Below are 13896 nucleotides of genomic sequence, written 5' to 3'. Positions count from 1 at the left end.
CGGCGGCCATTTTGAGAGGCTGTCGCGTTCATTCGGCGGCGGCGGGGCTAATTATTCGAAATGGCAGCTGGTGAAAGGAGTATTAATGTCTCCTTTCTACACGGATACATCCAATATTACGGGCTGATGAAGACGGTCACAAATGAAACTTTAAAGAGGAGAGTGACAAACAAAAAGGGGGAACTTGCATAGTGTCCCGTCAGGTGGAAACCCTGTAAATCCATCCTGCGCTCTATCAGGTTTATTTCTACAGTATCTTGAACAAACAGGTTATCTAACTCTGAAGTACTGGATGATGATTTCTCCCATAATGTGACTGATTTACTCATTGATCGAGTGCCTTCACCTCCACTGGCGGCTGAAATACTTCACGCTGCTATTCTCTTCTTTGAGTCACTTTGTAGGTCAAATAATTTCCTTTTCACTTCACAACCGCTGCGCTCTATTGACACCACATTAACATCCACTATACCTTAGCAGAAAGTCCAGTAATAGAAATCAACTGGATCCAGTTGGTTCCACCTGATTATTTCAGTAGAAAATTCACCTGATTTGTAACTGGTAGGGAACTGGTTTACTGGAAATTGGAGTAAACCAGTAAATTGGAACATGTCTACTGGTTTTTACTGGTGATATTTCCACTGATGTGGCTACTGGGCTTAAAGGGTGATACTGGGTCTAACTGGTCTCTGGTGGTTTCAACCGGTAGAAGCTATTAGCATGTTAAACCTGCACATACTGGTTGAGAATTGGTCCTAACCAGTTCAAGTGACAGTAGCCTGTCTCTTGACATTGAGACAGAAAATGTGTTAAGAAATACACATTAAGGTGGATATTGATACTTGAAAGAATAAAACATAATTCGAAAAAACCTTCCGGTTCTGTATTTTTACGTAACGCATGACAAATCAGCGATTCCCATAATTTTTTTCTATAGTGATATCTGTCGGAGAAACACACACACACTGACTTCATCACCTCACTTCTGCTCCTGTGTGCTTCTAGAAAAGGTCCGTGTTACTTTACCAGAGCCCTAATCAGTTGTCCCATTAACACACTTTTCAATAAGTTAAGATGAGATAGCACTTTATTAATCCCGCAACTGGCAGAACAGTACCAAGGAAAAACAAGTACAGGAAGATAATAAAGAGAAGAGGTAATAAGATAAAATAAAGGTAATATAAAACTATAGAGACAGTGCAAATAATGCAAATAAATGCAAATAATAATAATAATAAATGCGTATACACTTACTAATTATGACTGATTGGTATTTAGAGTATCACCATATTCACATGGATACGAATGAAAAGTGCGCTTCCGAAATGTTTGTAAATGTGTTCAGTTAGAGAAAATATACACACATTTTTTACAAAAACACTGATAAATGAGGTACATTGATTTTTAGCATGGGTGGCTCCAGTGGGAATAGAAGCCCTAACCCTGGCAGCTTTAGTGCCAGGACCACAATGTGAAGTAACACCCATGTTCACTGTAATATCAAATGTATTTCTCACCATAATTCTTCACATTGTTATGAGCCTGCGCTGCACTGTGGCCGGCCGCTCCCTCCTGTCAGGGCTTCAGGGGTTTATTATGGCAAGAAGAGCAACAAGAGTAATGCTGCTCATTGAATAAAGGGATTAAATATGTTTGGGAGTGAAAAGACGGAGATATGAGAGAGAGAGAGAAAGAGAGAGAGAGAGAGAGAGAGAGAGAGAGAGAGAGAGAGAGAGAGAGAGAATGGAAAAAAACAGAGAGGGAGATGAGAGAGAGACGAGAGAGACAGACAGTCAAGAGATGAGAGAGACAGTCGAAAGAGAGAGAGTATGGCATTGGAAACTAAGAGATGAAAGAGTAATGGAGAGAGAGAGAGAGAGAGAGGGAGAGAGAGAAGACAGAGGGATAAAGTGAGTTGTGTGGATGCACTTATATCTGCTGCAGGGTTTATTACAGGTTACCTCCTCACTTAGCAGGAACACCTGTTCAGACCCGCCTCCAGCAAATACACTGCTGCAGAGGAGTGTGTGTGTGTGTGTGTGCTTTCCTTGTATTAAACGTGTGTGTGTGCGTTGCTGCATTTGCAGTGTATTAAATGTGTGTGTAGTATGTGTGCGTGCAAGTTTTTGTGCATAAGAGCATTTTGCAGTTTCTTATTAAAAGTGTGTGTGTGTGCCTGAATACTGCTTGTGTGTGCACCTGTGCATTTGGGTATTAAGAGAAAGTGTGTGTGTGTGTGTGTGTGTGTGTGTGTGACAGAGACAGATGAAGAGAAGCCCAGTTCTCAGTGCGATCCATGTATTTAACACCAGTGACTCACAAAATGAAGGCTTGTTTTCGTCGCCTTTATGCTGCTGTGTTACATTCACACTCCATTATTACAAAGCAAATCGATATTAACAAGTATGAGCAACACTGACGCATTAATACATCCAGACTATGATAAATGTTACCATGAATATGTAAATTGCTGCCATTTGTAACATCCATAAAGCCATGCTTACAGTGTATCAGGGACTTTTCCTCTGTGTCACAGCGCCCCCTGCCGGCCCGGAATATTCGCCGCAGCATTAAATCGTTCCGTTTAAATAGTTCCTTTTCCGGTGTAAACAAACAAGCCAACATGGCGGCGCACTGAACCGACACGACCAACCTCCACTTTCACAGGCAGATATATGAGTTTTGTCATCACTGAATAAATAATATTACAATAATGACTGAGCCGAGAGGTGAGCGGAGTTCAGTTCGGTACTACTGCACCGCCGGTAACGGGATGGAGCTTTTCTTAGTTCAGGAGGTGAAGACGAAGCTTGCAGCCGAAAATGTGAGTGGCTTTTCGGCTCTGATTCAGATTGATGTCCGTCAGCTTCTTTAAACCACCGGGCGGTCACACCGGCTGTTCCCCTTGTCGTTTCACTGTCTTACCAGTCAGCTGTGCGCTTTAGAATAGAGAGAAATGTTAAAAACAGCTTCTAACCAGAAATTAAAAGTTTAGTGCTGTCTGAATAAAGTAAAAAATCTTCCATGTTTCTAACTTCGGTTAGCCGAGTGTCTGCAGTAATGTCTTTTTGACATTAGGCACAATCATGTGGTCAGTAGTCATACAAGTTTAAACATTTTTTTGAAGCAATGTTTACTTACTACAAGTCCCAAATACGTTATCACAATCACCATAAAAGTAGAACTGTTTTTCACAGCGGAGGGATATCGGAACCGGGTTAGAAAATGAGTAGCGAGTTTAGGCTGCTTCGTGGAGTGAGCATGTAAAATCTTACATTTCTAAATTCTTACCTTTTTTGTTAAGAATCTATTAAATCTGTCAAAAAAACCCAAAACAAGTATCTGTTTATTGCAATAGGTGTTTGAGGCCAAATAAGGCCACAAAAAATCATTCAAAATAATCTAGAGGAACAAGTCAATGACTGCATTAATGGTTATCACAAGTTGTTTTTAAGGCTAAATTAGGTCTTTTCGTCATTTATCAACTAATTCTGTTCGTCAGTGGCCGAACGGACGTCATGTCAACCTGTTTTGTACTTACGGTCCACAGACTGCTCAGTGAGACCTGTCATTATCATATCACAATATGATGCTACATGAACAATGATGTCAAGGTAAATCATAAAAAGAGGGGTAAATAATGAGCTCACGTCACTTATCATCAAGGCATCCCAACCATATGAACAAAAATCAATTATATGCATTCTTTCATTTCTGCTTTCCCTCTTAATGGAGGAAACCCTCTCTTTATATAACTTACTGTACAGTACATCCCTTTGATGCTTCTTAGTGTGTTACAGGCTTTGAATGTCAGAGAGATTTATGTCAGCCTAAAAAGTCAAGTAAACTGAGTGTAGGTGGGTTTAACCTCCACTGTGTCCCTGTATATAGAACTACTACTGATAATATTGGCTGATTAGAAATAGCCTATGCCTACTGTCACTGAAAATCAGAATTAGAATGAAATGTTATTGCTGTTTACATTTTCACTGCCAAGGAATTGGACTTGGAAGTTGATGCACACAGTAGTTTGATACAGACAGAAATGTGGACTGTATAGACAGACTGTATAGGATTTTGGGTATATAGCTGATGCTGTAGGCTGAATCCAGAGGGATTTACAATCAGTGCAACAGTAGAATACACTTCTGTTCCTGGTTCGCCAAAATTGTAGGAAACCAAAATGAAGGAATGCAAAGGTCAGGGTCTTAATGCCTTTACAATATGCCTGTGACCATGGAACGATCGATTTTACTATTGCTTCATTGACATTTTAGGCATTTATTGGATACTGCAAGCTGGAGCAACTTACAATGAAAACAAAAACTTCAACATGATAGGAAGCAGCAGGAATCAAACTTGTGACCGTTTTTGTTGTTGTTGACATCGCTGCTGTTTGTCTAGGTGTGTCAGATCCCAGGTAAAGTGCTGTTCAGCTGCTCTGCGGGGATACACAGAGTCAGAGAGCTGAAGGCTGCGGAGAGACTCTTCCTCCTGTTGAGACGAGACTCACCTGTAACGTTACCTGCCCACAGCGGCCCAGGTAGCCCACCTGACACATGAAAACACACCGATCGTACAAAACACCTTCTCTAATAACGACGTGCATCCCTGTTTGTACAATCTGTCTTTCAGCAGCTTAGAAATCCTTCTTTAAACAGTCGGGTCCGTCTATTTCATGGGAAGTTGATGGGCAGTTTCCACCTTTATCAAAATGAAACTGTCTTTAAGTCCTCTAGTGATCACCAAGGACCGAGTTAACTGTCTTCCTTTTACTCACCTGTTTTTCTTTTATTCGTTTTTTTTAATTCTCATTTATGTGCGTTACTTTGAGGACAACTTTGCAGAGAGCTCACATGCTGTGGCAACTATTGTAGACAGGCTGTAATACTAAAAAAGGTTCTTCTAGAATAAAATAGAATAGCTTTTTCTTTTTCTTTTTTCACTAGGGGGAACGTCACATGTTACCCTGCCACCATAATCTTTGTTAGGCACCTTCTTTTTTCACTAGGGATGCACCGATACTGATACTGGTATCGGTATCGGTGCCGATACCAGGCTAAAATGGAATATCGGTATTGGAGATTTTACCCAAGACTAAAATCTGATACCGAAAGCCATGAGTAACATGTAAGAAATAAAAGCAAACTGTCTTGATTTTATGCATTTGTGGCACATAGAAGCCTGTATTTCTCAAACAGTGGGAAAAACAAGGATTTTATCTCAATAATTTTGTCCATTGACCCCAAACTAAGTAAGCCTGCACTGTTCAGTAAAAGTAATGGATCAGATCGGTACTCAGTATCGGCCGATACTTAAACTTTCATACTCGTAATCGGTGTCGGCATTGAAAAAGTGGCATCGGTGCATCCCTACCTTTGACAAGCATTTTTAGTTTTTAAAATAAAAAATATGAGAACAGATGAACTTTCCAAATTTACAGTCACAGTATCATAACAATGACCTTTCCACCTTGCCATGACAAAAATCTCAGAGGGAAAAACATAACCACTTCATACCTACGCTAATAGCCCTCTTTTTGTATTGACTTTAGTATTGTGCATTTTCTCTGACCGTCTTTGTAGCAAAGGCAGCCTCTGTGCTGCAGTCCAGGCTTCTGGGTGATAGGAGTGAGTGGACCAGCGCTGTAATGACATGGAGCCGCCTGCAGGGGGAGCTGGCCGGCAGAAGAACTACCGCCTGCACACCAAGCACTGCTGCGGGACCAACGAGGAAGAGGACGAACAGAGAGGAGGAGGAGGAGAGAGGGATTGAGAGAAAGGAGGGGGAGGAAAGTGGGAATGGGAGGCAGCAATGGAGCAACGGACAAAATGAAACGCAGGCGTCGGAAAAGAAGAGAAAGGGAGAGGAGGAAGAGAACGGGGTCGGAAGAGAGAGAGGGATGGAAAGACGGAGGGAGGAAGAGAGGAGCGGAGAAACCTGCGGTGGTGGAGAAAGTGGAACCCAGGCGTCGGAGAGAAAGAGAAAGAGGGACGACGGCGATGAAGAGGAGGACGAGAGGAGGGATGCGGTTTGGGAGTCTAGTCGTGAGAAGCAGAATGGAGAGAAAGGTGAGACATCAGAGAGAGAGAGAAAGAGAGAGGAGGAGGAGGAGGATGAAGAAGAGGAGAGGGGGGTGGATGCGGAGTTTCGTGGCCGTGGACCAGGACAACACCACAGTGCAGAGAGGAACTGCAGTAAGACGGGTGATGCAGACAATGTGGAACATGGTAATAATAGGAATATGTTTTTTTTATTCAGTTATCTCAGTTTTTAATCTCCTCTTGTTCATCTCTGTTGGTGATTTCTGTCGTCCTTGCTTTGCTCCCCACTGTGTCGTCCCGATCACCTCTCCAGGTATTAAAGTGGAGACCGCTGCAGGACGAGACGGGACACTACGGGAACCCGGCGGGGACAAACCAGAGCTTTCTCCTCCTGTCCCCGTCTCTTTTAGGATCAGCTGCAAGTGCACTGGAGCTCTGTCCAGACGCTTCAGCACACAGGTAGAAGAAGTATAGTTGCACATGGTATATTGTAAATGTAATCAATTATTGTGTTCCATGTCAGAGTAGAATTTCAACTTAACTGACCTTGTCTGGTTAAATCAATGTTAGATTGATAATTTGTAAAAGTGAATAATGCTGACCTTACGCTAGACGATATTTCATTTCGATTTTAGTCAGAATAGGGCTGGACGATATGGTTGAAATCAATATCACGATAATCATAAGGATTTTTTTCGATATCGATATATATCACGATATGGCTCACATAAGCGAAATCACGTTAAATAATCAAATTAATGTTCATCATATTGAACCGAATGGTAATGTTTGGTGTGATGTCAAACTAAACTGAAATTTTCACATAATATTCCTGCCATACTTCATTTTGTCTGAGTTTCTAAATAAAATTTGCTTGTTCTCATCAGTTCAGACAGCAGAATTCTGCGTCTCGATATCCCAAAATCACCATATCATCACAATATAATCCCACTGAAAGACGATAAACGATAATATTGAATTATCGTCCAGCCCTAAGTCGGAATAAAGTCGTAAAAAAATCACGTAAACATGGGCGATACCGGCAGGGAAGCGCAAGTCCCGGTTCCACTGGACCGTCGAACTGGAGGAGAAACTGCTGGAGCTGCGGAGAGGACGAGAGTTTATCTCTCTCTTTATCGCTCTCTCTCTGCGTTGTGTGTGTGTGTGTGGTTTGCTGTATGTGTGTGTGTAGATGGTGGAGGAGGAGGAGGGGGATGCTGTAGCTTCATTCACACTCAAACATCATAGTCCATTATCAGTGTTTTGAGCCTGTATAATCCTTCACATGCACTGAAAGCCTGGAACTACGACCAAAACTAGTGTTTTAGTGTGATGATTCTTAACAGAATCATAAAATGTGAGCAGCTGTAGAACTAAAAACTCATGACTTGAGACAAATTGTTGTTAAATGTGAAAGTGTGTCAGACTAAATGTCTTCTAATGTATGGCAGGCATAAGTCACATACTGCTCTCTACCTGCTGTGTCTTCTACCACTTTTTTAGATTGATTATTTGTAAAAGAGAAAGAAGGGTGACTCTTGTTTTTTTGGTCTTTGTATAAGGCTTTCTTATGCAAAAATACACACATCTTATGAGTCTTAATCATGAAGTGGTGCTGCAGTAGAGAAGAGCGTCCCATCCCCACTAATTAAGACACTGTAGATTTGCCCTATTTGCCCAAATTAAATTCTGGCATCAGGTATAAGGTCACTGGTGGGAAATCTTCTCGGCCCGCAGCAAGAAACGAATCAAAACTTAAGAGTGAAATCCAAACCAACGTTAGATCTTTTCCTCTCTCGTCTCCTTGGTTTCCTTCGGTATAAAGAAAGCATCATTAGCATATAACTAACTGTATATTATATTAATAGGATTATTATGTGCTTGCGTCTTATGTGTATATAGGAGCTGAGCCGTGTGATTGGAGCAGGTCTGAGCAGACTGCTGGGCTGGAAGGCTGACCTGAAGAATCCACAGCTGGAGGTATACACAGTTACACACACACACACACACACACACACACACACACACACACACACACACTGATCCATATTCTCTCCGACAGCAGTGTTGACCCTCCTCAACAATTAGTACATTTTGTTATGCTAAAAAAATATATTCCTGAATTCATTTGGGATTTGTTGTGTTCAGTTAGTTATGACTCTCTGGGTGTACTGGGAATATTCCTGGGAATATTTGTGTGAAAAGCCCGTCCCGGGACTGTGGTGGTGGGTTAGGGTCAGGGATTCTCTGCTCCAGTACCTGCTTTCCTGTCAAACTGTCCCATCATTAGTTGTGTGTTCCCTCTCCTCTGCAGGTGAACGTCTATTTGAGTGACGACCACTGCCTGATCGGGATGCCGCTGACCAGGTTGTCGACCAAAACACTTCCACAGTTCTACCTGTAGATCAGTGCGAAATGTTTGTATCCCTTCTCTCAGAGGGGCCAAATTTGCCTCGGAAATTTATGCTGAAGTAGCCAAATAAGGGATTTCTTACCCTTGTCTGTCTTGGGAACCAAATGAGAAATGTAGTCTCTCACCCTGGAGCCAGACTCGATAAAACATACTAGTACTGTTGTCATGTGTGAACCCACCAGACCCTCAACCCCCCTTCTGTTGTTGTTCTGTTGATGCTTTGATTATAAACCTACTGATAACCTTAGCCCTAAATATAACCTCATTTGGAGACGATATGCCTTTCCCTAACATTAAATACAGAAGAAAAAAAACATAATTTGATCATTAAATTTCAAAGATGCAGCAATTTTTGAATTTGCAGCTTGACCAGACAGTGAAAACCCGTTTTCTGTCCTTTATTTCTACTCGTGCAACCATTTTGCATCCCTCCTAATAAGCTTTCACTTTAAAGCTACAACATAAAAGGTTTTTTGATGGTCAAGTTCATGCCCCAGCACTTGTCACTCGTCTTGATGAGCTGTCACCTAGCCTGAGGATGAGGTAACCAGCATCCGTAAAGCCATCGCAGGTGTGGAAGAAGCAGCCGGCCAATCTGTAATAAAAAAAAACACAATACTGATGTTCACTGTGTTTTTGAACGGGTCTTGTACAATTGGTATACGCCCCAAAATGTCCCCAAAACAGGAACACAGGAGGGTTTAGGCACGGTGGCCTGGTGGTGGGTCACAGATGTAAAAAAAATTGCGTATTGCAGCTTTAATTCAAAAAGGGTGTTAATATCATGCATGGAAGTGGAAGCAGTCTATAGTTTCTGAAACACTCTTATAGTTTTCCCGTGTCTTTCCCTCAGGTTGCCTCTGGCTAACCGGAGCTACATTCAGACCACAGGACTGAGGTCGACTGTCGCCTGGGCTCTGGGCTCACTGGCTCAGATACAGGTGCTAACACATTTACATTATAACACGTGACATTTATTTGCTAGTGACTGCTAAAGAGTAGGGATGGGACGATCTGCTTATCTCACGATACGATTTGATACGCGATATGTGGTTCACGATTCAATACAACCACGATATGATGTAATAAATAAAAGTTCAATGACGATAAAGTCTGAATGTGCAGAATTATGTTTATTTCTGAGCCACAAATCTTTCTAGCAATGGCATTGGCTGCTAGAATGTAAACAACAATTTAAAAATGTCATTACAAAGTGGAAATAATATAATTTGGATGGAGAGCTTGTGAAACTGTGATGGTCAAGCGTCTCATTTGTGATTACTACAGCAGAATAAAATGGAGCTAATATCACATTTTTCTACCCCACGATACGTATTGTCATATTTTTGTATTGCGATATATGAATTTCGATATATCGTCCCATCCCTACTGAAGAGGCAATGCTACTCTGAGTTAGTGTGAGTGTGTGAGTTCTAAAATCATTTGATTCACATTGTGTTATATTATCTCCTGTTCCCCAGCCAGGCTCCTGTGTGGTCGACCCGATGTGTGGAGTGGGAACCATCTTAATAGAAGCAGCACAGGAACACAAGGTCAGGACAGAAGTCTGAAAAGTATGAAAGTTTGAAAAGTAAATTTGACCATTTTCAGGTTTTGAAGAGTTTGGCAATTGGACAAAATGTCTCGATACACGTGACTGCTCATTTTATACAGTATTAACCTGCCGTCTTTTCACATATTGTAATATGTGTTGTTGTTGACAATGTTCTTCAGGTATGGAGTGATTTGGTCTAGTTGTCATATTTCCCAGTCACATCATAGTGAACAAAAATCGATTAATTGGTTGATTGATTGGTTGCTTTTTGTTTTGACATATCTCTGTCTCATTGATGACATCAAAACTTGTGTTTTATGAAAATATTGTAATTTGAACCACGGTCTCATCGGGATCATCAGGATGCCTGTTTCCTGGGCATGGACATCGATGATGGACAGCTGCAGAGAGCCAATGAGAACGTAGCGTTTGCAGACCTGAGGAACAGGATACACCTGCTAAAGGCTTCATCTATCGGTAGGAAAACTTGCATCAAATATCGGCATAAAGTGAAAATGATTGTGATGTAAAACATTTTATATTTTAGGCATTTAACTGAGGTTCTTATCTAGAGTGACCTACAATAGAATCGGCTTCAGTTCCTAGATTGCCAACATTACAAGCATCCTATTCATAGTATTCTGTTCCATCACCACACGGCCATCTTGGTAGGAAAATAACTGATTGTAATAAATTAACAGGTGATTATAATCAAGTGACAGCCACAGCCAATGAGCTGTGTGCATGGTAAAGCAGCATATTGGTAGGAAATGCATGTGACATCATGGGAATACAATGTATAGTAAAGAGATGAAGGGCCAAAGCTACAGCGGCCTGACAGTAGATAATAATAATATTATAATAATAACTTTATTTATATAGCACCTTTAAAAACAGAGTTTACAAAGTGCTTTGACAGTCAAAATAAAAGCAGAATACTCAAAATGAATTTAAAGAGCAATGGAACAGTGTGAAACGGGAATTAAATTAAGAGAGGAGGGCAGAGGTGGAAAAGAGCAACAGTCAAGTAAATACAAGGATAACCGTAATAAACAGTAAGGATAAAATAAATATGTAATAAATATTCCTGGGTCCCTTGAATGATCATGGGTGACAGAAATGCGGGTAAAATTATATTAAAAGTATTAGCTATCTTTAGTCCATAGTATGTACAATACACACTATTTACAAGCATGTAAACATGTCATTCCCCACAAATGATGCAGGCGCCCCTTGGGCCAATCAGTAACAAGTAAACAAACGTTGTAGCACCCCCCCCCCCCCCCCCCTAAGGGGACAATCAATTTGGAAAATGCCAGAACGGAGCGATGACACGCATCATTCCTCAAAGTTTCATCAACAAAAGTGGTGTCTGAGATTTAGTCTGACAGACGAACAGACGGACGGACCGGGGCTGATCCACAGTCCCTCACCCGATTTCACTGTGGGGAACAAATAGACAAACATTTTAGATGGGATCATTCATACTTCTGAAATACTGACTTGCTACAAACTGAGATATCCACTGTTTGAAAAAAGTGACACGTAGTCCTACAAAATGACTGATAGATCAAATTAAAATGCATTGTGGTTTAAAGGATATTAGATAACTTCAGTTATTGACTGACAAAATGGTAAAATTCATTATATTGTAGACATATTGAATGATGAACTTCAGGTAATGACGCTTTTTCCCTAAATGAATATATTAGCGCTGAAAATGAACTCTTCATTTGGTTCACCGCCGATCTAGAACTATGTATTTTGGATGGGAATCAGTGAGAGGGCTGAGTGTGTGCCCTGCTGGCGTGTTTTAAACAAGCTCCTGTTATTTAAGCGCTGCTGGCTTGTCCGTCTTCCCCTCTGTTTGCAGAGCTGCCGCTGCCCAGCGCCAGTGTGGACGCTGTGGTCTCTGACCTGCCGTTTGGCAGGAAGTTTGGCACCAAGACGCACATGGCTGCCAACCTGCCACTCATCCTCACTGAGATGGAGAGGTATGAGACTCTGTGTGTGTGTGTGTGTGTGTGTGTGTGTGTGTTTACAATATTTCCTTCCTTGTTGACATAGACATAGGGAAAATATTATGGATTTGGTCCATCCAAAAATGTGTGTGTGTGTGTGTTTCTAATATTTCTTTAGAATTGTTTAAATAAACCATATTGATTTAATACGTCTAAGTTTGTGTGTGTGTGTGTGTGTAAGTGTAGGTGCGTGCTCACACCTGTGTACATGTGTTTAAGTGTTTCCTATATTTCCAGTATTTATTTATGTTCAAATAAGCATGAGGAAAATATTATTGATTTGTTCCATCCAAAAAATGTGTGTGTGGACACATGCATGTGTGTGTGTTTGTGTGCCTGTGTGTGTTCCAATATTTCTTTAAAATTGTTCAAGTAAAACATTGCAACATAAAATATTGATTTGATCAATTATGTGTGTGTGTCTGTGTGCGCTCATGTTCTGTTTCCAGTAGTTCCTTAAAAATGTTTAAAAAATGTTTAGTCTTATTGATTTGATTAATCTAAAGTGTATGTGTATGTATGTGTGTGTGTGTGTGTGTCTAGAGTCCTCCGTGTTGGTGGTATCCTGGTTCTCCTCCTGAGTCCCCAGTTATCTTGTCTGCTGAAAAAGCTCCAGACACACCCAGGCACCGGACCAACTCCTCCCCAGGACACAGAGCCTCAGGCTGGGCTACCGGACTGCCCGTCTCCCCCTCTCTCTTCCATACAGCAGGAGACCTTCCAGAGCCACCCAGGGATCAAATCAACATCTACCCAGGAAACAGAGCCTCGGACTGGGCTGCAGCGTGGACTGCCTCCCCCTCTCTCCTCCCTGAAGCACCAGGCCACACACAGAGTCAGCTTAGGGGCGATAGATGGACTTATCCATAAATATGTCAAGACAGAGACTTGATGAGTGTTGGGGGAAGTTACACTTAAAAGTAATCAGTTACTTTACTTCCTTAACTACCTTGAAAAGCAATTGGTTACGTTACAAAGTTACGCTTCATTGCAAGTAACTCATTAGAGTACGTTTGTGTCCCCCACTGTGTTGTTGATCACTGTTTTAAAATGCAATGCAACACTGTGGCTCTGGTTTTAAAACAATAAGCCGATCTCATTTATATCAAGCAGACTGAGATTGTGTTTTTTCAGTTAGCAGCATGTTGTCTGCATGAGATGTAGCAGGGTTTTCACTTTCTTCTTCTTTTGTTTAAAATTTGCCATAACAAAAATTGGTAACACTTTAGATTAGGGAACACATATTAGCTATTAACTATGGGTTTTCCCTCAATAGTTAAATAATTTATCTTAATAATATGTGATACAGCACCTTATAAGCCCCACACTGAGCAAAGCAGACTAAGAGCCCAATTCGTGTGCAACAACTTCCTTACTGACTGCTGTAAGACTAATTAAGATGCTATTGAGGGAAAACCCATAGTTAATGGGCTATACTTGTAGAATACAATAGTGCAGAATAAGGTGCTAATAAGTGGTGTGTTATGACTAATAATTAACCAATACACTACTAATATCCATGTTAATAAGTTACTTATTAATAGTTAATGTGTTCCCTAATCTTAGGTGTTACCCATGAATTAAACTGTGAAAGAAAAATGAAAGTAACAATGTAATGTTAAAAAGTAATAATGGGTTACAAGAATTGAAAAACTAACCATTATGTTACTAGTTTACCACAAAAAAGTAATCTGAGTACTGATTAGTGAAGATTAAAAGGCATATTTTTGAAACAAGGATGAATTTTGAGTCTTGTGTGTTGAAAAACTAATATTTTACCAGTACTGAAGCAAATCCTACATCCACTTTTCTTTCCTGTCTTTAATTTCCAGTCACAGCATCATAACTGCAGTTGGAAGCAGT

General features: G+C 40.9%; 1 protein-coding gene across 1 annotated transcript; it reads left to right on the top strand.

Annotated features, from left to right (window-relative positions):
• Positions 1-2630: 2630 nt before the first annotated feature.
• thumpd2 (THUMP domain containing 2) lies at positions 2631-13721 on the top strand. Its single transcript, XM_071921237.2, has 11 exons — positions 2631-2824; positions 4405-4543; positions 5586-6230; positions 6358-6503; positions 7947-8024; positions 8359-8411; positions 9311-9398; positions 9939-10010; positions 10375-10489; positions 11886-12006; positions 12577-13721. The coding sequence occupies exons 1-11, from the start codon at positions 2714-2716 to the stop codon at positions 12923-12925; spliced, it is 1917 nt and encodes a 638-aa protein (XP_071777338.2). The 5' UTR covers positions 2631-2713; the 3' UTR covers positions 12926-13721.
• The last annotated feature ends 175 nt before the right edge of the window (positions 13722-13896 follow it).

This window comes from Centroberyx gerrardi, chromosome 15 (genome assembly GCF_048128805.1).
Source record: "Centroberyx gerrardi isolate f3 chromosome 15, fCenGer3.hap1.cur.20231027, whole genome shotgun sequence".
NCBI classification, from domain to species: Eukaryota; Metazoa; Chordata; class Actinopteri; order Beryciformes; family Berycidae; genus Centroberyx; species Centroberyx gerrardi.
The sequence above is the reverse complement of the archived record's forward strand: the minus strand, read 5'-3'. Positions and strand labels throughout refer to the sequence as shown.

What these genes read in the sequence shown, in the direction of transcription:
- thumpd2 (XM_071921237.2), top strand. Translation starts at nt 2,714, where the DNA reads ATGACTGAGCCGAGAGGTGAGCGGAGTTCAGTTCGGTACTACTGCACC. An exon ending in CGAAGCTTGCAGCCGAAAAT is followed by an intron (nt 2,825 to 4,404) that starts GTGAGTGGCTTT and finishes CTGTTTGTCTAG; the next exon opens with GTGTGTCAGATCCCAGGTAA. An exon ending in ATCGGGATGCCGCTGACCAG is followed by an intron (nt 8,412 to 9,310) that starts GTTGTCGACCAA and finishes TCTTTCCCTCAG; the next exon opens with GTTGCCTCTGGCTAACCGGA.